Genomic DNA, 25,129 nt, shown 5'->3' on the forward strand with positions numbered 1-25,129 from the left:
TCAATATGTCGAATGATATATTAAATATAAGCTGTCACTATAACACGTCGCACACCTGCAAATACTGCTTGATTTTATTTTCAATTCTAATTATAGGGCAATTAATCGATGGTGACAAATGAAACGTATCGGCCTCCTATAGTTCAAACCCTGTAGAAAACACACTTCCTACTTCTCTGGCTAGTCACTGAGGTTCTGGTAGGCTTGCGTTCATTCGGGCGTCCGAGAGGAGCGGTCCAGTTACGCAAGTTGTTTCAGATTGAATTTCACTTCCTGTTCCGCAGGTATCGCACCACACCTGAAAAAGACAACGTCACTGCCATTTACCAACTTGAAACTCCTGGACAAAGTTTTTTTATTCAGATCTAAATCTTGATTTTCACCGAAAACCTGTACATCCTGCGAATTGTGCTTACAACCAACGAAGAACGTGGATCAGGAGGAATTTGTAATTCAGTTTAATTGGTAAGGTGAATTTTGTTTTCCATTTACCTTAAAGGCCTATAGGCCCTTTGTTCTCCGGTAATGGTGTAGAATAATAATTTCTGTTTACGTAAATCGCTTTATATGTAACAATTTATCGCCCGACACGTTTATTATTGTGCTATGTTCCACATTCACGTGATCAGTCTGTTAAACACGTACTGAAAAACTGATGTCTGTGTCGGCAGATTTGCCTCAGGGCGCATCGGATCTTAACCGGAATAGGATGACTTTCTATCGGATTTGTCTGTTTTTTGCCACAACGTCATTGCTACACATTATTCTACTGGAATTCACAGAGGCGCAGGTCTCTGAGGAGCAATGCTCAAATACGTTTAGACAAGGGAAGGACGATTTTGTGTTAGACACCGATGAGTCCGTGAAGGAAGGTGCCACCTTCATAGCGTCTCCGCAGGTCACGCGAGCCAAAGAGTGCGTCGCTGCCTGCTGCAACAACCCGGAGTGTAACCTGGCACTGATGGAAAGCGGAGACGAGGACGGTCTGATAAAGTCTTGCTTCATTTTTAACTGTTTATACAAGAAACTAAAAGTGTGCCAGTTTGCAAGGAAAAAGGGATTTAAGAACTACGTTTTGAACTCCGTTTTTGGAAATCCACTTGAAGAGCAAACTCCAAGTAAGTGTAAACGTGTTTTATGTACTTATATTAGTGGGACGTGTGTAATCTCATAGCAGACTTGGTAATAATGTTTCTCACTATCGACTGACATCCTCCGAATTGTCATATATGTAGTTAAAACACTTTCGTAATGCTTATATTATGCAGAGCCCTCGGCTCCGATATTATGTAACGTTCGTTTAAGGTTTTCACACCAACGTCTATAGGCCTATAGTTGATGAACAGAAGCGTAGCCCACGTGATTTCTGTTAAAGAATGGACATGCAAGTCCTCACCTGCATTGGTTTAAATAGTGCCACTAAGCTACATAACCATTGCTTAAATAGATCACTGTTGTGGGCTAATGTAAAATCCTATTACTAATCAGTTTTGTAGTATAAAAAGTTTATAAAGCTGATCCACTCTGACATGAGTGAAAAGAATATGGTCCTATTGTCATGTTATGCAAGATACTCCTCACTCTAAATTATAATGAATCCTGTTAGCCAAGATGTCTCCAACGTGCTGATGTGATTGATTGTAGATCCTATCTTTATTTCCCGTTTTAAAACTTTGATACCAACTACTGCTGTGTTAAATATGATGTTATCTCATTGTGACATTCTCTTCTGTTTTCCTGTAATAAGAAGAAGAAGAAGACCTCCCTCCTGTTGCCAAAGCAGGGCCGGACACAGTGGTTCAGCCTCACGATGATGTGATCCTCAATGGCATTGAGAGCAAGGACGACCATAAAATCGAGACGTACCATTGGCAGATGGTGTCTGGAAACCCCTCCGCTGTCATTCAGGTGGGTGTTTCTTCCTTTTCAGAGAAAAATATAAAAAGCACTCTAAAGGTACTCTTGAATATTGAGTATTACTCTTGTTTATTATTATTAATTAATTAATTGTATTATATTTTATAGACAATTTACTATTTATACATTTTATAAGCAATTATGTAAACATTTATTACAATATTATGTAATATGGCCCTGAATTTATACCTATCCTACATCCCACAACCTTAAGAACCAAGTAATTACCTATTTCATGATCCATTGAAATCTGGATTTCTCAGTTGTAGCTCATTGTATGTTTATCCTCAGAAAACACCACTCAAAGATCAAGTGATAGTGTCCAACCTGTCTGCTGGGGTGTACAAGTTCAGCTTGACTGTAACTGACAACATTGGGCAGTCTGACTCAACAGTGGTCACAGTTTTGGTCCTTACACCCGAACAGTCACATGGTGAGTATTTGCTTAAAAATAAATATTGGCTGGGCTGATGATGCTTGTAGGTAGGGAATAACATTCACATTGTGTGGTGTGCTGCCAGAAATGTCTATTTTGTAAATGCATCATGGGTTAGTAGCAGAGACATTTTGCTAAAGATAATCTTTATCAGTTTTGTGAAAGACATGGTTTGAGAGAAGGCAGTAGGGGCATTTTGAGGAACAGTTTTTATGAAAGTGAAACCAGTTTTTTGTGACAAAACAAATGAACAGACATATGCCAATTCAATATAAGAGTTAAACAAGTAAATGTGCAATCATTTTAATTTTCTTATATGTGAAAATATACTGATGGGGCAGTCATGGCCTGGTGGTTAGGGAACTGGTCTTCTGACCAAAGGGTCGTGGGTTCGATTCCCAGACCTGAGGCCATGACTGAGATGCCCCTAAGCAAGGCCCTTAACCCTCAATTGCTCACTTGTATAAAAATGTAAGTCGCTCTGGATAAGGGCGTCTGCCAAATGCCATAAATGTAAATGTAAATGGTTATATTTTAATATTAATTTATTTTTATGCTGTTCAATTAAACATTTGAATTTTAGATATTGTGCTCAACTACAGTGAAGCTTGAATGTCACTTGGCTGTTCCATTAATAATTGGACATTTATAGGGTTTTTTCCCCATAAATTGGAGAAAAATGATTGTCTTAAAATTTGTGACCATTTGAACCCTTCTGTTTGATATGGAAGACATTATGCTATTAGCCATCAAGGACAAGATTGATAGATTTTTAGGGTTCACACACGTAGTGTGGGAAACCTATTGTTTTTGTTAGTGTTTTATTATTCTTATTGTGATCATTGTGTTTTTTTTCCTTTCTTTGCTGCTGTTTTGTTCTTTTTCCTAGCACCACTGATATATGTTACATTGGAAAGTTGCACTTCTTGAGTCTTGAGCTCAGGGTTTACTAAAACACAGTAGTTCAGAGTTCCACCAATATCAGGAATTGCCTATAGTTGGTGTTTCTGGGGTCGTAAAACCAGTTGAGCTGGTTTTCTGCTGGGTTAAACAAACCGAGAGAGAGAGAGAGAGAGAGAGAGAGAGAGAGCGCCAAATGCAGACACTTGTTTCTCCTTGGGGAGCCTTCGTAGTCCTGTCTTCACGCACCTTTAGGTGACCTCTAGGTGACCGTTAGGTGAGAACCGTTTGATCAGTAAAACACTAACCTTAAAATAATAATTAAAAAACAGATAAAGACAAGCCTTAACTTTACCTGCTTGGCTGTCAGATAAACTGTTGTGGTTTGGTCTGCTCGTGTCTCTGGTTTGATGGTGTTGTGGCTGTACCTTTTGGACGTGGTATTGGTTATCTTGTTTTTGTACCTCTTTTCTGTTGCTGTAATATTGATAATCATTTCTAAGGATTTAAATAAAATTTAGCTAGCAAAATGTACTAATTAGCTTTGTCCATATTTACCTTTTAAATCCCTTTTAAAAATTATAAATGGTTTTAAATATGAAAGCATTTGATATCAATAAACAATGTTTGTCACCATAACTGCTTTGGTTGGATTTGAGAGGATTAAATGACAATTTAGTGTAAACATGTGTATCACTAAATGCTGTTGTCCTAAATGATGAATTAACCACTGGTGCTTGCCAGTGCAATGGTGCCTATGGTGCTAGCTACAGCACTTTTGTGAGGCATGTATCACTGGTGAATTACAACAGCTTTAAGAGTGTTATTCACTTGCCTAGTGCACTTAGACACTAATGTCAAATGATCATATAAGTTATAGGTCAATTGCCATTTAACATCCATCTTCTCTTCCATTCTCATCTCATTAAACAAATGGCCATAGCCCGTCCTTCTCTGAAATAGGGATGATTTTAGGGCAAGGCAACCGTAGCTATCTTATTATTCACCTTCTATTTTTTTCCACTGTTTTACACTCGGTGGAATGTTGAACATGTGAACTGAAGCCTCTCTGAATCATTGTAAATGAGTCAACAAACACTTGCAGGGCATTCCAGTGTTATTTTCATTTGGCATGTTGAGGCAGCACAGTTTTTATTTTGTTTTTCTTGCCTGCCAGCTTCATGTGCCCTAGTTCACATTCGGAGTCATGTGCAGAAGCACAGCACTAGTCACATACCATTGGGCGCCGGGCTGTAAATAATTCCAGGTAAATTATAGGATTTCCTCAAACTCACAGATGTGTGTGTGTGTGTGTGTGTGTGTGTGTGTGTGTGTGTGTGTGTGTGTGTGTGTGTGTGTGTGTGTGTGTGTGTGTGTGTGTGTGTGTGTGTGTGTGATGTATTAGCCAAAACGCTGAAACTGAATTAACATTCAAGGCACCTTCCTCCACTGTATCATATGTGAATTTCAGTTTCTTATTGTAAATGCTTCATAAAATATACAACACCTGCTTCATGTGAATGAATGAAGTTCCACTTCTATAGTGCTTTTTGAGAACCCAGAGCTACCTTACACTCATCTCACAATGCCTCTTCTGTGACTTCTCCTTATTGTGAAATCCAGTCTGCCATTTTCTGTATGTGATTTGAAATGATGGGCAGACCATCTTACCGCAGTTTTTCACTGTACAAAATCTTGTATGTAAAGCTTAACACTGAATAATGTTCAACCGATGTGAAACTTTTGCCGGAAGTTATTACAATACAAATAATAAATTTCGTTTTGCTACCATATGTTCTGTCTTAACATACAGAAGATATGCTTATTTTATTCTCAAACTTCCTCACATTCCTTGAACATAGGATGTATTAACTAGTGTACAGTGAGTCCCCGCTTAACGACGGGTCTGGTTAACGACTTTTTTTTATTTCGCGCGGAGGAGCAGTGGCAGCACTGTGGAGTGTTGTGGAGTGTAGTGTACGATAAGTAGAGGAAGCGCAGCCTCCACCGCAGCCCATCTCGGCAACGCGATCGCTCTTTCTCACGCTATGCACACGCACGAGAACATTTTTTTTCTATTCTGTATCTAGGGTCACGCTAAACGACGAAAACTGCTTTACGACGGACTTTTCAGTCTCAAACCCCGTCGTTACGCGGGGACTTACTTTACTTTTTTGTGTAGCCTACCTGAAAGATATCATGGGTGGCATTTTTATTGTTACTCTTGTCTGGCGTGAAACAGTAGGCTAAACATTCTTTCAATAGTTAATCATGCAATGTTTTGGTTTCATTGGTTGCTGTTGGTTGTTGGTCAGTATATTGGTGCATCCTGTATGAAGTATGTGATTACTGAAGCATGATCATCAGGAATTGAGAATCTTCTAGATAATGCAATGAGGCACACATGGCTTAATTATGAAAACGTGGAAGCACTTGTAGTGTTCGTAATTTGTAGTTTCAAAGTCCACGTCCTACTCTCTGTTCCCAGATCACTGTCTGGTGCCTAAAAAGGTGGGACCGTGCCGTGCTTCCTACCCCCGCTGGCACTACAACGCCTTGTCGGAAAAGTGCGAGAAATTCATCTTTGGGGGCTGCAGAGAAAATCGTAACAACTATCTGACCATGGAAGAGTGCACGAAAGCCTGCGATAAGGCGTCAGGTAGTGGAATCTCACCGTTCCTCACTCATTTATGGAGACAGTGAAGGTCATTCTGCAAAACCTCCAGTCACTGAGCATTTTGGTGCTTGTGGCCATGCAATCGTTATGTTTCTTATGAGGACCTCACAAATTTAGGATCGCAAACTATGACGAGCATGTGTCTATGTGTATTTCCTTTTTATTGTATTTGTATTTCCGTTGTATTTGGGAAAAATGCTAAACGTTCCTCGTCCATCCCAATCTACAACTGCTGAGATTGGAAGCAAAAGTTCTGTTTCACTTGATTTCAACTAATATTGATATGACACAGTTACACAAATTGCCAGATTTATGAAATGCTCTGCCTTCATCTGCAGCTTTTAAGCCTGCCACGGGTGGAAGACACGGCCCCATTGCCAGTAAGTATATAGTTATATCAGTAGTTAACAATCTCTTTTGATGATTTTCTGAAGAGAAGACAGATTTAGAGTAGATACAATGGGTGTTCTAGGTGTGGGATGGAACACAACTCTGCTGGAAAGTTGATCTTGATGCTTATTGAATTCCATGGCACACAAGGGGGATATCTTATCTCACCTAACTCTCTTAAAGCTCTCTCTATTTGGTTATGTCCATGCCCTACATCTGCTGTGGTCTGCATGCTACGAGTTCAGAAACGCTAAACATCCATTTTAACTAGAGAAAGTTAAATGGTTGGGCACAATATGATTAAAATTGTATTAATAGATTAGTTGTTTATTAATGTTTGCTTCCTCAGACATCATACCTTTCAGCCATTGAAACTCTCTCTCTCTCTCTCTCTCTCTCTCTCTCTCTCTCTCTCTCTCTCTCTCTCTCTCTCTTTCTCTCAGCTGAGAAATGTGGAATGACATGTGGACCAGAGGAGTTCACGTGTACCAATGGTTGCTGCATAGACAAAGAGCTTGAGTGTGATCAAATCAAGCAGTGTAGTGATGGCTCTGACGAAGACCAGTGCGACAAATGTAGGTGCCAATATTAAAATCATGTAGCCTAAAATGCAAAAATTCATTTGACATGCTTATGTGTTAGGAACTCGTCGAACACTATTACCGAATGACAGTGAGATGGTGCATTTCTAGTCTTAATGAAGATGGTGCATTTGGCATTAACACTTTAGCAGTGAACTTGCCTCAAACAAAAAATGCTGAATGTAGCAAGTAATTACTCACTTGTCTTCAGCTTGTTTTAACTACTGCTTTCAATTCCTTTTTAGTGGACAGCAATTTTCGCAGTTTGCTAAACATACATGTGGACAAGGATAAAGGTTTGTGTTTAATAATAAAGGTGTCATTCTTATCTTTTGATCCTGTCCAATACTCCTCATCCCGAGTCTCTGTGTCCTTTTGTAGCTCATTGCACACAGTCGCCCGTCACAGGCCCCTGCAGGGCAAGCTTCACGAAGTGGTACTACAATCCATTCGACCAGAAGTGTCACCGCTTCAACTACGGGGGCTGCAACGGCAACGAAAACAACTTTGAAAATGAGCAATTATGCATGGCGGTTTGCAAGGGTGTCTCTGGTGAGTTGATTCTGGTGCACAAGGAGATGGCCCTAGCACATTCTTTTGTGAGAGATATGAGAGAACCCTCACCTGGGAGGATAATTTTGGATGTTTCTCGTTGTGGCTAGGGTTGCAGCGGTAACCGGTTTCACGGTATATCACGGTATATCACGGTATTAAAATGCACGGTTATCATACCGTGTGCGTTTGCTTATTACCGGTAAAAAGCAAGCCAGCGGAGAAACTGACCCGCGCATGCGCAACTCCGCTCCGGTTCAGCTACTCAGCACAGCGGTGAGAATAGCAGAAAGTGTATCAGAATTAACAAATTTTTTAACAAAAAAAGCTAAACTAATGTCAGCGGCGAAAATGACGTAATCGCGGTGACTCCGCCCGTGCGCGAGGGTCTCACGCGCTGTCGATTAGCGAGGTCGTGCACCTCTCGAATTTTGTAACTGCGCGCGCCTCAGCGCAATGAACAAAGTCATATTTGCAGGGTTCATACACCTTTACAAGGTGGAATTAAAGCACTTGTACGTCATTTTAAAGGTCCGTTTCAATATTTCCCAGCACCTTAAACTTAATAAAGTTACATATTTATACATATACTCGAAATAATTCGCTTTTTCATCACATTATTTAATGGTTGTTTATTTTCAAAACGCCCAATCTTAACGTCTTCACGTTCTCTCATGTTTCGTCCTGGAATTACAAGAGGCTCCTATTTGTTAACGTAATACAAAAGAACTGTGCGGAGTCGCGCGCTACGGTCACTAGTGAAAAGAATAAACCTAGCTTTTTATGGTCCTTGCTTTCACTGGATGTGAAAGACGCCATTAATTGACATGCGTTCATTTTCAAATTCTAACGTGCCTATTTTTCATATGTTAAAACCAGACTCGGTGTGAAAGCCTTAAAATAGAAATCTCTATTGTGATGATGTCAGAAATAAATCCTCTCTTTCTGCAGTATCTGGTTATATTCTAACTTGGCAGTACAACGGACGTTTACAACAGTTGTTGATCACTGACCCAGGTTGAGTTTATCAGATATTAAATAATTTAAACTTAAATAATTGTACTGAAATCCATGATTTAGGTTTCTCTAATTTTGCAGTATTTATATAAACATGTTTACAGCTTATTTTTTTTAAAGGAGACATTTTGTATACAATAGTTGCAGGTTTCTACAATAAATAGTTAATTGAACAAAAAAAAACTTGTTGTAATTTCTTTAAGGGTCAGTGTATCTTTTATAATATACAAACTAACTGTGATACCGTGATAACCGTGATACCGCGGTATTTTCTGAGACGGTTATCATACCGTGAAAATCTCATACGGTTGCAACCCTAGTTGTGGCTAATGTTGGAAACTGACTTACAGAGACAGATGTATTCGTTTCGAGGGCTAACTTTGAGAGACAGGAAGACAGCAGAAATTCAGGTAACTGCACTCTCCATACGCCCTATGCAGTCATTTCTTTGGTCTGGGTGATTCCATATTATATGAGACCTGTAGTTGAAGATAACTTTTTGCCAAGTATTCCTGGTATTACTTGTACTCCTGTAGATCAGGTAGAGCAAGGTGCTAACAACACCAGGGTCATGGGTTTGGTTCCTAGGGAGTGCACATGCTGATAATTGAGTTGCTTTACCAAATGCTGTAAATGTATTAGCTGCTCACCTGTCCTGGACTGTGTCATTCACGTCGCCATCCATGCAAGGCATTGCTTTCCCCTTGATATCATTAAAAGTATATATCTGGCACTGTTCAAATCATTGTTGTCTCCCAACATGGTATGACATAGGTCCTGCAAGTTCTCAAGTACTATTATACTTGTTTGCAGGAGTTCTAGTTCACATATTTAACTTCAGAGGCAAACAGGAGGTGCAAGCAGGCACATATTACCACCTACACCTAAAGCAGAGCAGTGAGTTGGCTCATAAGGACATTTATAAAATGGGCCATTTCAGCATTTCAAATGGTCACAGACCACTGAATCATGGTTTCCTTAGCATATGTGAAAATATCAACCTCAGACACTGGTTAGTCTGATTCGCGCATTGTGAAACCAACAATTCTTAATTTGAAACTTGTGCCTTTCCATACACAGTAACAATTTTCATGGGTACCAACTTGAGCAAAACGGCTGCATTTAGCATTGTATGTTAATGAAGCAAAACCTCGTCTCAACTTTAAATGTTTCAGTATTTTGTGTCAGTTATGTTTTTCCCCCTTATTTCTCATCCACTTCATGAAAATGTAGCAGACTCAGATAACTACATAATGAAAAAGACCATCCAATATTACCCATATTTCAGTGTTGGATGTGGTTCTAAAGTAGTGAGTTCTAAAGCAGTTGTGAAGAGATTTCATCAGTGCTAAAGAGGGCAGAACTGAGTGAGCCCTATTTAAACATGTACATAAATTGGGGGTATAAAAAGAACCGAGATCAGTTGCTGCTGGTTCCCATTCTGGTTCACTTTAACAAAACTCTGTTTGTTTGGATTATTTGAAAGAATTTATATGTAAAAACACCCTACAATTTGCAATCTACACTCTCATTTTGTCTTAAAATTGTGTTTGAAATTTTTATTTAATATTATGTTGCTGCACTAACTGAAATTCTAAAAGCATTTTGCAATTTAGGAATTACACTCTATATGATGGTGTAAAGGTATGAAGGTACAGTAAAATCATCACATACTGAGCTTTTGATTTTAATTTTGTTTTTTTTTGGGGGGGGGGGGTTCCCCCATCCCATCCCATGTACCCCTCCCTCTCGACTTTATCGAGTATTATATATGCCCTGCACACATATCTCCACAGGTCTAAACATCTCTTTAATGCAGTAATGATATGAATATGAATCTCAGTAACCACTTCTCCTGCCCTGTTTCTCCCTCCTATTCCTCCTCTTTCGCCTCATCCAGCATCCATTGGTATAGCTGTGGCGCTAGGCTTGGCCATCCTCGTCATGCTGGCTGTGATTGGTTACTGCCTCTTGAAGGAGAGGCAGCGGCAGCACCAGCCCAGGCACCCGCGCATTGCGGCCAATGGCGCGCATTTGCTCCCTGTGGAGGACACAGAAAAACTGGTCTACAACAGCACCACCAAACCCATCTGATTCCCACCCCATTCATCTCGCCCTCCGCACTGCTTGGACTTCACTGTTCTGCACAGTTTAATGTTCTGCCTACTGTAATACAGCTGACTCGACTCATCACTTATTCACTGAGCCATTCAATAAATGAATCAGATGTGTTAGAGTAGAGGGAAGCCATGCGTGAAATCAGTGGGTCGTCAGAACTAAGACTGGAACCCCCAATCACCCACCTAAAAGCAAACGTATGGTATGGCTTTAAGATGGTGTGAACATTTTGGCGTTCATTTTATTTGTTTGATAGGCCATTTGGCTGAAGTAAGGCAGACTGGCTTTTGCATCTCACTTTAACTCTTTTTTTAGTTGATGGTCATGCTCTGTATATTAACACTGGATGTGTATAGTGTGTTTTCATGTTTTACTATATGTACTGCTTTGTCAGGTTGTTACTGAGCAATCTGTACTCAGGGTTAAAAGATCTATTTGGTCAGTAGTGATTTGACTTGGGGTGGAGGGGCTGTTTGTCAGGTACTGGCTATTCATGATCGTCACACAAAGTGCGTCAACAGAGAGATTTCTATTCCATGTGATTTCACTTTGCGTGGACCTGAAAATTGGTTCTTCAGCACCTGTCACTGCCAGGCCATGAGGTAGCCTAATGTTAGATTGTTTAGGATTTCTAAGTCTATTTTTGTCAGTTTTTCAAGGTACACTTGTACATGCCACACATAACGTCATAATTAAAAAAAGGAATACAACTTAAAACCAAACAAAAATACTTACATAGTAATTGGATATAGGTGTGCATTTAGCTAAGAAAACCAAGTGCAATTATTTTACAACTCTTGTTTGTACATAAGATGTGTTTATCTGTTTTTAAAGCCTAAATAAAGCAAGAAACAGTTTTTTTAATCCAAAAAAATTTGTTCCCTCGGTTTCGCCGACAGATGGAGATGTTCTCTTTCCCTGAAACAGTACTGATAGCAAGACCGGCTTGTAATTGACAGTTCGCAGTTTACCTACAAACTAGCTCGTTTGGAAACAGTAGAAAATTAATTTTTTTGAGCGTCATGCAGAAAGTACTACTGCGGCTTTGATTTCAAACAATAGGGAAATTAAGCGGAATTTTATTTCTTGTATTTTGTAAAAGCTAAAAATGTTTCAGTGTCATATTTTTATCAAGCAGGGTTACGTTGGTGGCACCTGGCAACCCTAACTGAATCCATTTTAGTTCTCCAACGTGACAACTTGCTTCTTTTAAAGCTCCACTATGCTCATTTTAACATATCTTTGAGTATCTTTGTACAATCTTTGTATAAAATGTATAGAAATATCTCTTTTATACACACATTTTAATAAAGATCAAAACCAGAAAAACGCCTTACAAAGGCAACAAATCTACTGAAATATTAATTTAATTCTTCTAAGTTCAAAATATTACTTTCATTGCCAAGGCGTTGATTATCAGGAAAACCTGATGGTGTTGTGTCCACTGAGAAGAGTGATCGTTGATCTCCAAAGGATTGTTTTAAAAAAAAAGTGTTACATGTGTACAATGCCGTTCTAACACGCCCTTCATCATTGTGACGCAGACACTGGGCGGAGTTAACTTGAACGTTAGTAATTATGGAGAGTTTGGGCTGCAAGTGGGATGGAGCACTTACATTCGTGCGGATTTGAATGAACCAAGGGTCTAAAACGAGTGACATTAAATGTTTTCCAAGTGCGAATACTGAGAAATACTAGTCATTGTGGAGAACCAGAACCGGAGTTGGTAAGATTAATTTATCTAATTATCTTGGCACAGTATATACCTCATGAATAACATTAGTTTTTGATGACTAACTCGGAACATTAAAGCACTGATTGTAACCAGTTTTATTATTATTATTATTATTATTAGGCACCTCAAATGTTATTTCCCCAGCGTTTCTTTTGTTATGCGTCGTGTTTGCTTTTCTCGCTATGCATACGTAGAGTCAGAAGTTCACGAACTTATTACATTCATGAATGTTCCTTTACATTTATCAGGCTTTAAAAAATAAATTCATGTTCGCATGTCTAAAACAATCAATGCCAAGTGTAGTTTCTGAATAAAATGAAAGCTGTAACTTGGCTAACTTGGTCGATTGTAGTTGTGGGATTTAGTTGTCTGTGTTGAGGTAAAGACCATCCAGAAATGCTCAACTCGTCTCTTCGAGGTGAAAAGATAAGCCTCAAAGATGGTATGTTTGTCTGCAAGCTAGCTTCTTGAGACAATCAGTGATTTTAAAAAGTAAAAGCTATGGCGGCCTTCTAGCGAACAGACCAGGAATGTTGTGACATCGCTCGTTTTTCATTCTTGAAGAGCTTTAAACAGATGTTCGATGCTCTTTTTTATGGCCGCTTCACGCTTGTTCCATCAAATAGTGTGCTGACGTATAGGCTCGTCAGCCAAGCCAGAAATCGCAGGACTGATAAAACGTGTTTACTTTACAAAGGAAAACATCACTTTGCCGTTGAACTTTGGTCAGGTCTGGATGTATATTTGCACATCAATTAATGTGTGCAGTACCACTGCACACTAACTGTACTGACGTGTGATACTTTGCATTTTCTGAAAATGAGTAGGCTACCGGTAGGCTAGTTTAAGCAATTTGTAGCAATGTAACCTCTACACTTATTTTCTTTTTTACTTAACTCATATAAACTATGCAAATATAATTTGGCGGTGAGATTCTGTTAAAGTCCACATGAACATAAACTTCTTCTGTGAAGTTGGTGTTATACCTCTTGCGCATTAGTCAAATATGGTGACACTGGTTGCCTTTTGGTTTACACTGAGATTAATACAGCCTCCTCTCTGTTTTCTGATACATAATCACACAGTCCCACAGCCCATCATATGTGATATTCGTTTGAGCAACAAGTGAGATGCACATTGTGAAAAGGTTGAAAACTTCTGTGAAATTCTAGAATAGAATTCTAAGTGTAATGCATGTTGGAGCTCATGCTTTACAGTTCAGTACAGCAAACATGGATTTATTTTGATCACTCTTTAAAAAATGTTTTTTAAATATGGCAGGTGTTTGCTTTCAGTTGTGTGTGCATGTGCACATGTGTGTATGTGTGTGTGCCTTATTCCCCTATCAGGTTTAATGAGTGAGGATGTTCAAGTTGGACACAGGGTATAATTGGACTCAGTCTTTTTTTTTCCTTTTCTTTTTTTACAGGATCAGACTAACTTTACTTGCTACTTAACATTCTCCGTTAGTTCAGTACTGTGTGTCTTGAGGGCTAGGGTCTTGTTGCTTTAGCACTTCCAGAAAATTCAAAAGTAAAAAAAATAACTTGCATAGCTATAATCCAGCTTTGAGATTAGATATTGCCATGATAATGGAAGCATAACTTTGGTAACTGAAAGTCTGTAGCACTGAAGAAAATAACCAGACGTGACCCAAAAAAACCCTGAAAGCTTTGGTGCTCATGCTATGACAACACGTGCACTGTTAGACAGTGCTGCTTATTATTTTCATGAAAATTGAAGTTGTGTTCTTTCTGTAAAGTGAACATTCTTAATATAGTATTTTCCTAGCAATTGATGCATCACGGCTTGGTCAGCTTGACTAATGCTCACTGGATTGCAAATTTAGAACCTTTTTTGGTCAGATAGCCAAAAAGACTCCAGAAAGAAAATCAAATTCCTCTGGCTTGTTGGAGGCAGTTCAAGGTCAGTTATTAGTTAGGATATTGCATGCATGACATGCCTAGTGTTTATCTAAGGAATACTTTAATAGTCTGCCTTAACTATCCTTCTAGCTAATGGGTCTGGGACTGATCTGAATTGTGCTGTGGGTTCTTGCACTGACTCAGGAAATTATTATTAACCAATTATAGAATGGAGGCCAGGATGTACGTGCACTAAATACCGTGCTACTGTTTATCTGTAGAACGTGGTGGGTGTTCAGATGGGCAGATGTGTTATAAACACATCTGTGCAAATCATAGTTATGATTGTTATTCTCATTAAGTCATTTTAAAAATGCGCTTTGATGCTTCTGATAAGTACACGCACAATTCTCACTCATGTTATTCCATGGCATGTAAATACGAGCTCAAAGGTACTGTCTTTTTCAGTTTGGGTTCACATATTTTAGGTCTCCATTCTCAAGGGAGCAATTAGGACATATAATTAGGCTGTTTGCTTTGTGTGGTTCCAAAAACCGCATAAACCCTATTAGGTGGTTTGTGGAGTTTATAAGAAAGGGCTGTGGATGCTGCAGCAGGTGTGTAAGAGAGCCTCGTTGTTTTGTGTGAGATGTTTTACACACACCCCATCCCATCCCACCCAACACCCCCTTTCAGTTAGGCTAATGGTTCAACCACTGAGCTGTTTCAGGCCAGAGCTGCCCACAGGCAAAACGTGGGAAAGTGGGCACTCCTACGTGTGTGTGTGAGCACACACACACACACACACACACACACACCCACGCGCGCGCGCGCGCATGTGTGTGTGTGTGGGGAGAAGGGAGCGGGGAGCTTTTGGGCAAGTACAAGGTCAGCCAAGACAAACATGCACCATGCTGCTGAAAGAATAAGGCCTCTGTCTTGGGCACGGCACCTCTGGACCCTGCTCTGAGCTGCCCTGCTTTCAGCCTCTTCTGTGAGACACCGGTTTCATCATGTTGGCAGCAGGCCTGTCCTGCCTGACTGGGGCTGGTACAGTACTCTGCCAGTCCTGGAAGGCAACTTGAGCGGATGTGGCTGTGAGACGGGTCAAATGAAGCTTTGCTGGGGTCTGGTCAGGGGGGCTATTTTTAGTGTAGCTTGTGGACTTGGTTTGTTTGGCTTTGTCACAAGTGCTTTAATTAGGGAAGTAATTCGAACTTGCTGAGAGATCAGATTGATTAGAGCATTTAAAAGCATCATGTTTCAGTTAACCCTAACACACCCTCTTTGGGTGTATTAAATGTTACTATTGTTTGCGTTTATATGTGTGTATTTGTTGTGTTGAATGGGACATTTTAATTGATTTCACAGATTGTACATGGAATAATTTGAGATTCACTGAGTATCTCCTGTTGTTAAGGGTTCCTATACAATCAGTCTTAACACATTTCAGAGTATCTCACTTCATTTTGATTTAGTTCTCCAATAATCATATTCTCTTTACATATGTATTATTTGCTTTAAAGGATACAGGCCACTTTTGCATTCCCTGCCTTAAACTTTCACATTTTCCTGTGCAGCTGTGAATGAATTTTTTTTTTGTTTTTGCTAATATCATGATATCATTTCCTTCCTTCATGTTCCTTCTTGACTCGCAGCAAAATATTGCAACATATTCATCATGTTGAGTAAGTCTTGTTCCTTTCTCAGTGTGCTTGAACTTGATCAAAACAAAGGTTGCACCATAAATCTGGTTTGAAATACTACTTAATATTTAGAGTGTTCTGAGAACCATTCAATCCCACTTAAACTTTGGCAAGAACAGAAAATTCTTGGTGTTCTTTTCATAATTAGGCATGTCAGCAGGACGCCAGGTGGTCAGGTGATTTGTACTGATCCATAGGTGCGGGTCACACAATTAAAGAGAATCTTCCATTTAGCTCTGCTTTCCTAGCCTGAGCACAACGAAGCAGCATGTCATATTTCGGCCAGCGTTTTTCTCATGGTCCCTCTGAGCACTGTTACTTGCCTCTGGGCTCTGGTCATAGCTCCCATCTGAAAGCAGCACCACCCCACAACACCAAGAGATTACAGAAAACATTTGGAAAATGGTAGACAGAAGAGGTGGTTTGGTCCTTCCATCTGTCTCCAATTAGAGGTTAGATCCATGGGGTTGGGGTTCGAGGGGTGTTGGGGATTCTGGTTGTTTCATGGGTCAAATTTCGGTTAGCACGTTTTATCAGCTGTGGGAACAAATGTTCTCCAGTTGTGTTTGACATCTGTGCAAATGTATATGAGGTTCTTTTAAACCTGCCTTCTCATAACAGCAGTAAACAGATGGGAGAATGTTGAGGTTTTGGCAGAAATGAGAATAGTGATAATTAGATTAGAGTCCCCGTCTGTAAGCTCTCAAGCTAGTCTAGCAGATGCATGTTGCAGCTTTTTTCAGTTTTCACATATTTGCCACTACATCTGTCCATTAAACACTATTGCTAAATATCAAAAATTGTCATTGATATAAAAAAAACATTTCTTTTTATTACTTTTAAACACCACAGGTCACTTAATGAATATTATTGACTTAGTTGGAAAATACTTTTTAAGGGAATATCTGTACTGGTTTACATGGGATAATATTCAGCTACCATCACTTGTGTGTTCCAAGGGCACATTGTGTTAGCTACCAGGTGCACAATAACTGTCTGTTAATTCTACAGTTATGTTGGCAAAGCTCAAAGTTGTTTTACTAAGTAAAGAAACTGTAAAATTGACATTTAGTGTAGAGCATCTGGAGCAGTAGCATTTGTGTTTTCTAAAAATGGCTAGACTAACTTTCTTCTGAGACTCATCAGAGTGTTTGTTACAGGTATAGGCTCATATTTGGCAATATTAAATTTAGACCTGAACAGAAAAAAATGGAATAAAGATGGTGGAAAGAAAAGCAGGAGAAGAGGTTTGGTTAACCTGAGGAAGACGTGCAGAGGAGGAGTACGCCTCATGCCTACAGGGACGTACAGATACAGCAGCTGTTTTTGTTTGTTTTTGCTCAAGCCACCAGACAGGTGTAGAAAGTGTTGGTAGTACTGCAGACCCATGTCGTCGTTGGGAAGCCTGTTGACCTCTGGGAAGTCTGGGTGGTGCCACAACAAAGGACCAAAACCAGTACCTATGTAACAATTACTCAAGGAAAACTTGACTAAAACTAAAATTTGGCATAGATCCCCTCAGCTAATGTGATTTAACAGATGGTGTCTATGTTTGAAATTACTTACTACATACTGCAAAGTGCACTTGGTATATACTAAGTAGTATACATATTAGTATCCAGTATGTGACAAATGCAAACTGTACTACAGGGTCACGTGAACATATGAAGGTTCCTTGTGTTTTCTGCCACAATTGCATAACAGGATGCAGTACACAATGCAGATAGCTGTGGTAGTATGGTAAGTTTTTGAAGAAATACATTATCCAAGTATCTTATGTCCAAGGAATATCTATTTTTGTCACATTCTGCATGTGGAATACTGATTTTGGGTCCAGTTAGTATGTAGTAGGCTATTTCTTTGTTTATTGCCACATATGGCTCCACACATTTCATGGGCAGTTCACATAGCATGCTACAATGCTGAAAGCATTTCACATATCTTAAGATGGAAACAGTTACAGTGCTCAAAACATTTAGCACATTGTAATATGGAATCAGTTAAAGCTCTACATCAGGGTGTGTGTGACTGCATCACACCGGCTGCACTCGTAGCGACTTTTAATCCTTCATAATTGCTTCTGGCCGCATGTCCATTCTCTGAAGTTATGCTTGAATCTTCAGCAACTCTAGAAACTTGTGACGGAGTTTCTTATTCTATGAAATGTAAGGCAAGTCCATGCAATACATTGTCAAAATACTAAAATAATGAGGTCTGTGATTCACATAAATGATTTGTGCAATACAGAAAATTAAGATTGTAATAATTAAATATAAAAATTCTTTAATTCCTTGTGTAAAGCATGATGGAGGATCATGTAAGCATCTGAGGTGCTGTGACAGTAAAGAGAGATTTGAATGGGGCAATTGAAGACCACCACACCATTTTGCAATGCCATGTCCTCTATACAACACTTGACTGAAGCCTCATCCTACAACAGGATCATGACCCCAAACACACCAGCACCAGCATGAACTATTTAGAGAAGCAGCGGTCATGATGTTCTGAGCGGTCATGATGTTCTGACCATAATGCGAGAGGTGGGAAATTTTCAGATTACCTTCAGCAATTGACATCTGAAATGCCAAAGGTGTGGAGGACTGATTGCTGATTCCCTGACAAAAGTCAACTTTGCACAACAAAATTATTTAAAATCAATATTTTCTGTTTGTCAGTATTTTGACTATGATAATTTTTTGATTAGATAAGTAGCAAAAGTAAATACGAATGAATATTCTGGCAGTCTCAAGCTTCTGACTAGTATTATATTATTTATTTGACCGGTCATGTGCTGGCTTTGTTCATGCTTCTTCACCCTTTCATTTGGTTTTGTACTGAAAGCTATTTTGGTGGCCAAAATGTTCGTCCCTCATTTATGAATGCCAATAAAAACTCAGGATTGTCCTAAGAATACATTTCAGTTTATTTCTTACTCATTTGTGCTAGCGTAACTCCTGATGCAATATCTCCTAAATAGCAATAATGTACCACACAGTTCTACCCATTTCTGTCTCCCTCTCTCAAAAAGAACACATTTGAATTTATTCTGGACACGCCTCCGTCCCAAAGCAGGTCCAGTGAGTTCGTATCATAAATGCCATTTGACTCCCCAGCCTGTTCTGCACTATTTTAAACCAGTAGACCAACTCTGATCAGATGGGTAAATACTTCAGCAACATGCAGCAAAGCTAGTCTGACGTGTCTATTAGGGGCAGGTGGATGAACCGGTGATCTGAATATGTCTCACTCGGGTGGTGCAGGACAGTCTGATCCATGCAAGCTATCCGACAAACCTCTCGCGCCCGTGGGCTCGGCCGGGCCGGCCATCGACTTGCAGCAGCAGCAGTCAGTGATTACCCCAATGAACAATGCAGACCTTAATCCCCGAAGAATGTCAACCGCTGTGATCTTTGATCTTGTTGCACTAACACGCATTCCCATTCAAAAGGCAGAGGCTCAGTGGAGTGGCAGGAGAGGAGAATTCAGACCCAGTCTTCTGGATTAATTTAATTTAATTCAAGAATGGAGAACTAATTTGCAGTTGCAAAGATGTGGGGAAACCCAGTGGTGGCCCAACCACATCCTCATTATTAAAGGATCTTGTTGCATGGCCATGACCATAGTAAATGAAGACTCCTCAAAGTTCTCTCCTCTTTCCCTACTGCAAAGTAGCAACAGTTCTCTAACTTGAATCCTTTAGGAATTTCTGTTTTAGAACGTTTCCTTTCCCAGACAACGCAATCTGACAAATATAAAAGTTTGGCTTTTATAAATAGTATTATGTGGTTTTTCATTTGTACTATGAAGTCGGCACTGAAAGTCTGTGGTTCTTGTACAAATCTCTTTTAGAATAAAAAATCAGTTGCTATTTAATTTATGCATTATTATGTAATATTTTGATTCATTCTTTTAATTATCTATTGATAGATTTGTATCAATTACCAGTTATTTAAACTGATGCTGTTTGATGTGCAGCTCTGTATCATGAGAGCTGTATCATGGATGGTACCTAATTGTGCAGTGTTTAAGAATAGTTTTGGGCTTGGATTTTGGCATGGGTGTTTGTGGTCCAAACACCCACCCATAAAAGTCTTTATTCAGTTTGTGTTAAGTGAGCTTCACAGTTCCAGTCCTCCACTGGCCCTAGGGCATCCTGTGCCTACAGACCCACAGTGAGGTGGCGAGTGGCTGGCACGAGCTAGCACAGAACACTGATTTACTGTGTGCACTGGAATGGCAAGAATTCCCCTCTCCGTGGCCGATAACGCTTCATAGCAGTTTTTCTTCAGCACACAGGGCAGAGCAGGGGGCAGATGGAATGCCTGTGTCTGGGGCCACTGCACACATGCTTTTTTGGGAATGTGTTTAAAGATCTTTATTGTAAAAGTATTGTGACTTTCTAGAACACCTCCTGCTGCCATTTAATTGGATTATGGAAACCCCATTATCCTATGTGAGGATATTTGTCAGATTTAGGACTTAAATTTTTTATCTGGTTGATTTCCATGTGTATACCTTATTGGGGGACCTTTAGTAAGGATTCTATCAGAATATTATAGAAAAATATGTATTGGAGAACCAAACTATTAAAATAATTATATCCTATGTGGATCATGTTTGCAACCCATTTTACTGAAAGAATTGTACATTTAAAGCAGTCATTTTCATAAATTGGGTGATGGTCAGTAGGTTTTCATTTCATCAGTGCCCTGTTTTTGTTGCTTTTTGCAGTCTTGAAGTTGGAGTGACATGCCAGAGGAGTCCCCCCACCCTCGTCATCGGGCCCCAATGGGTGAAGGTAAAAACTGTTCACGCTCAGAAACCAAACACAGACAACACCTCATACTGAATATTCGATATGCAGCTTATCCTATGGGGAAACAGATTCAAGGTATGAAAAACCAGACACAGTATTATGATGATGGAGTGTGATTATAAACACACACACACTAAAAATTTGTGTTCATGAAGGAGTTTTTATTAATAGAAGGTCTGCGGTTCTGTTTAAACCAGTTTTAGTCCTGCTTGACTCGTTTCTGACCAAGTGCAGAAACAACAGTCTTATCAAACTAACTGCACTTAGTTCACCATGTGCAGTGTAACATTACAGCTAAAGTGAAGATATTTGGTAATTGATAAATGAAGCATTCATTTTTGTGTTGTAATTTGACAGTCTTGGGTGGGGGAATCCGTCTTTTTTTTTTTGTATATCTTGTCTTTGGCTGGTAAATGTGCTTGGAACACTGCCTGAAGAATGCTGGTATGGCAGAGGTCCCCCTCCCTTTTGTCACAGAATCAACAAAGTCCAACAAGAGGCAGTTCCTGCTGAGAGGAGGCAAGACCCCTACCTCCAGTGTTCCTGTCCATCCTCACACCCTTCAGTGCTGTTCAGGGTCACTGCGTGCTGCGGCCATATTTGTGTACTTTCTGCTAGAAGCTTGTTTTTCAGTGTTTCAGCACCTGAACCTCGAAGAGCTGAATGGTTCCTTCAGCAGCCGGTCTGTATTCATCAGGCTTTGTACTCGTATGAGTAGATAAGTTATGGGGAACATTTTGACTTTTTCTGACCCTGATAAAAGGTCAGTGCCTGAAAAAATGCATTATGTAATACAGACATTTAAGAGGGAGCACTGATTCAAGGTTAAGGTGAACAGAACTTGATCCATTTGACCATCCAACGGTCCTTAGTGTTTGTCAGTTTAACTGTTTTGGGTACTTATGTGGTAATGTTTTGTTTCAAATCTTGAAAGGGTAATAGTCCACTTTGATAAACATGCATAATTTGGTCTGTGGTGCTTTGTAAACAGTGGAAAAAATAGACAATATACACCAAATTTGCCAGCCTAAATGAAAATAGCTCCCTTTGACCTTTTTGAGGAATTTGTCTGGGCTTGTAGAATTGACTAGCCCAAATCACAGTGCAAGTCTTAGGGGTCTAATTAAAGAGTACCTCAGTTGGCATCTCCGGAAACATCTCTCTGGTTTTCCAGCCCTCTAGGCACCAGCAAACTTGACTGGAATGACTGAGCTCTAGATGATGATGTTAGCACAGTGATAAAGATGCAGAGCCTTCATGGCTCTTTCACCTCGTTCCCTGCCCCAGGATCTCTGCAGGGTCAGTGCTAAGGGTAACTGAAAATCTCCCCCTTTTAGCTGCGACCCAAGAAGAATAGCATCTGCCATGCATGCATTCTGCAGCCTAGCAAAGACAAAGAGTGTGTTGCCTCATCTGTCTTTGCAGGCTATTGAAAGTGGGTTTGGGGCAAGAATTTACTGTCTTTTTACTGCAGTACTGCAAGCCCCCTCCTCACTCAAGTCTCTTGGAGAACTCAGTATTTTCTCTATGACTTTACTGAATACTTCCTTTTCCAAAACTCTTCCAGTGGATTAAACAGATTAGCCTTTGACTTTCTGTGCCCCACTGCACTTTTGTTAGGTTCTTCTAGTATTGCACAGTGAAAGAACTATTGATGATGTTTGGAGGGGGGCACCTATTGTGAACATTAGCTTAATGGGGCATTCCATGTAGCCATGGAGACTTGCTCCAGCCATCTCTTGTTAACTGGTAGAAAAGAGTGGCCACTCGTATCTTAACCCAGTTGAGGGGAACTTTCTAAAACATGAAATTTCGTTTCAGACTAACCCTGCTCCATTTCAGGTGGTTCATAACGAACTAATCCCTCTCTTCTTTTTGGACTGTTCCAGTTCACACTAACCCCTCTCCAAACTCTGCTCATTCAGTGTCCCTGCCTCAGCGCACAAAGTATGCTATCTGGGCTGCACTCATCGCTTACATGCTAACAAGGTCACAGGCTCCACTGTGGATTTTCAGCCTCAGTGCTGAACCTTACAATGAGCTTACACCTCCGACATGCCCCCAGACAGATGGCCTGAGTTGGGAGGAAATGGAGACTTGAATAGAGGCACTTTAGAAGTGGCCAAAGAGGGATCCATATAATGCCATCAGGTTAATTGGCTCTGTTGACTCCTGCTGTTCTATGGAAAGTTTAGTTGACTGTGGAGATCAAATGTTTAGGGAAAAGTTTCAGAAAATTAGCTGCTGTGGGCCTTTTGATGTGTGGACTATTTCGAGTTCATTGTTCCCTTTTGTGTTTTTAGGGAGGTCATACAAATAAAGCTTGAGGCATTTCACTAGCAGAATCTGTTTCTACTGCTGTTTAATTAATGTGTGTGTGTGTGTGTGTGTGTGTGTGTGTGTGTGTGTGTGTGTGTGTGTGTGTGTGAGATTTCATTTGACAATTGCTTGGATGATTTCAGGTGCTGATTCCCTTGTACTGTCTGTATATATTTACATTTTAGTGTGTGTGTGTGTGTGTGTGTGTGTGTCAATTTAAATATTCTTTGGTCTTCATCTTTGTCTCTGCAATGTGTGAAATATGCAGATAGCCACAGGCTGAAGACACAGCTGACAGTGTTCCACACTGAAGCCTGTAATTTCTCCAAATTATAAGGCAGAAGTGGAGAAAGACTTAATGGGTTTTAAATTGTGGGCTTTAGATGAAGATGAAGATAGCAGTGATATGATTAGTTGGCTGTGTCTGTCTTATAAGAATATTTGGATGTAATGCAGCATAAAATGTCATTGGTTAGAGCTGTGGTATTGACATGTTATGGTCTGTGAACTCAGCTGGTCCTGAGTCTTTGAAGAGCGTGAGATTCAGTGGTAGCTGTGAGGAACATCTGGCAAGCATGTGGAATGGAATGCGTAAACCAGTTGCTTTCATTTTTTTCCTGCAATTGTTACAGTTGTCCATGATTTACGTAGTCGTGATTATGCCTGAAGGTCCAGTATCCAAGTTATCTAAAATGTAGTGTTTTCATGCTGGTAAAAATGCATGGTGGCTTTCAGTGCCGGGTCCCAGTCTGGAGGCAAATGTACAAAAATACATGTGGATTGGAGAGGTGCCATGTGATGGTGTGTCTTTTGCAAAGCTTATAAGTTAACGTGCGTTTGTACTACCTGCTACTAGTGGAATGGTCATTAGTTACAGCCTAGAGAGGAGGGACTCCACTTTCATCGTCCTTTCTACAGTCAAGAGCCCTAGAGTGGGTCTGGGCTTTATGGTGGGGTGAGAGGGTCAGGGAGAACTCTGCTTCCCCCACTCTCAACTTGATGAGAGTTGAAAGTTTAGATTACGTCTAACACAGTAAAACCCGCGTTGTCTGAAAGGTTCTTCCAACTCCTGCACAACGCTGATGTAATAAAAATACAAAGTGCTCTGACTGTCGAATTGGAGGCTTGCTAGGCTTACGCTTGGTTTGTCTCCCTCCAGTCTGAGAGGCAGAAATATATGGGACATTTTCTGTGTTCAATTGGGGGAAATAGAGAATTATTTTAAAGGAATAGGGAAATAATGTAAAATATACTGTATCTGTCACTGTATTACATGCATCTGTACAAAGCTAGTTTGCTCTATAGAGCTGTGAGTTGTAATGGAAAAACGTAATGAAGAAAATGTTCAGATGTTTGGCATTTTGGCTCTATGAATGGAAATGAGAAATGTCCATATTCTGTTATTTTATGTGTCTGTCTGTCCTCTGCTAATGGGCTGCCCGGAAACATGGGCACTACTGTAAGGCAACATTCCTTCTGAGTGTGGCATATGTGTATCTGCTGGACTGTTCCCTGACATTTCCTTGTCAACTTTGCCATAACTAATGCCACTAAAGAAAACAAAATGTGATTGCTCTGTTTCCCAGTGGTAACCCTGGCTTTTCTCTCTCCTGTCCCTGAGTAGCAGTGGTTGGAGTCAAACTGGCAACAGGCGCTTCCAGACCAGCACTAGGGAGGAGGGCCTGACATATGATGTCATTGAGGACATTATGAAAGCCAACTGTTCTCTGCCAGAGCCGTCCTACTTGCCTGTGTGTTGCCTCTGTCTGTTGTCTACACGGAAGAAATTTGCATGAGGCCAAAGCCCTGGCCTCCACTTTCCCTGCAACACATGTTGCCACTAGCAAAGAAGAAAAAGCAACACAATGTGTTTGAACATGAGGCGAATATGTGGAAATGTAGTTGCACTTTTTGCATTTCTCCCAAGCCGCAACCACTGATGTATTTCTGTTGGTGCTGATCATTTGGTGATATTGGCTGAACATCCCGCCATCCTTACAGATGAGTTCCTCTACTGCCATTTCTCTGTTTTATGGTTTTATAATCTGATTTTGTAGGACTGCCATAAGATGAATCTGTAGGGTAATGCTGATGGTGAGT

At 40.1% G+C, this 25,129-nt stretch overlaps 2 protein-coding genes across 6 annotated transcripts in view; both read left to right on the plus strand.

The window, feature by feature from the left end:
- Positions 1-204: 204 nt before the first annotated feature.
- spint1a (serine peptidase inhibitor, Kunitz type 1 a) lies at positions 205-11,450 on the plus strand. Of its 3 annotated transcripts, none has more exons than XM_076978904.1 (11): positions 205-465; positions 672-1,118; positions 1,751-1,908; positions 2,209-2,350; positions 5,742-5,912; positions 6,269-6,310; positions 6,764-6,895; positions 7,147-7,197; positions 7,283-7,453; positions 8,821-8,880; positions 10,371-11,450. In XM_076978904.1, exons 2-11 carry the CDS (start codon positions 710-712, stop codon positions 10,562-10,564), a joined length of 1,530 nt encoding a protein of 509 aa, XP_076835019.1. In that variant the 5' UTR covers positions 205-465; positions 672-709; the 3' UTR covers positions 10,565-11,450. The 3 variants fall into 3 exon arrangements, with proteins under 3 accessions (XP_076835019.1, XP_076835020.1, XP_076835018.1); XM_076978903.1 differs by having other exon boundaries at positions 207-465; positions 1,748-1,908; XM_076978905.1 differs by lacking the exon at positions 8,821-8,880 and having other exon boundaries at positions 206-465; positions 1,748-1,908.
- Positions 11,451-12,055: 605 nt separating this feature from the next.
- The window catches only part of LOC143481001 (pleckstrin homology domain-containing family G member 3), a 34,957-nt gene continuing 21,883 nt past the window's right edge, over positions 12,056-25,129 (plus strand). Inside the window, exons 1-2 of one of the 3 annotated variants that reach the window (XM_076978900.1) lie at positions 12,056-12,314; positions 20,626-20,692. In XM_076978900.1, coding sequence (XP_076835015.1) covers positions 20,644-20,692 — 49 coding nt within the window. In that variant the 5' untranslated portion in view covers positions 12,056-12,314; positions 20,626-20,643. The remainder of the gene's footprint in view (positions 12,315-20,625; positions 20,693-25,129) is intronic. The other 2 variants (XM_076978898.1, XM_076978901.1) reach the window with 2 other exon arrangements.

Source organism: Brachyhypopomus gauderio, chromosome 17, assembly GCF_052324685.1.
Source record: "Brachyhypopomus gauderio isolate BG-103 chromosome 17, BGAUD_0.2, whole genome shotgun sequence".
Taxonomy (NCBI): domain Eukaryota; kingdom Metazoa; phylum Chordata; class Actinopteri; order Gymnotiformes; family Hypopomidae; genus Brachyhypopomus; species Brachyhypopomus gauderio.

Bases quoted from the DNA above. Each gene is read 5' to 3' on its own strand.
- spint1a (XM_076978903.1), top strand. From the start codon at position 710: ATGACTTTCTATCGGATTTGTCTGTTTTTTGCCACAACGTCATTGCTA. The intron at 7,198-7,282 runs GTTTGTGTTTAA...GTCCTTTTGTAG, and splicing joins ACATGTGGACAAGGATAAAG to CTCATTGCACACAGTCGCCC. The intron at 7,454-8,820 runs GTGAGTTGATTC...ACTGACTTACAG, and splicing joins GGTTTGCAAGGGTGTCTCTG to AGACAGATGTATTCGTTTCG.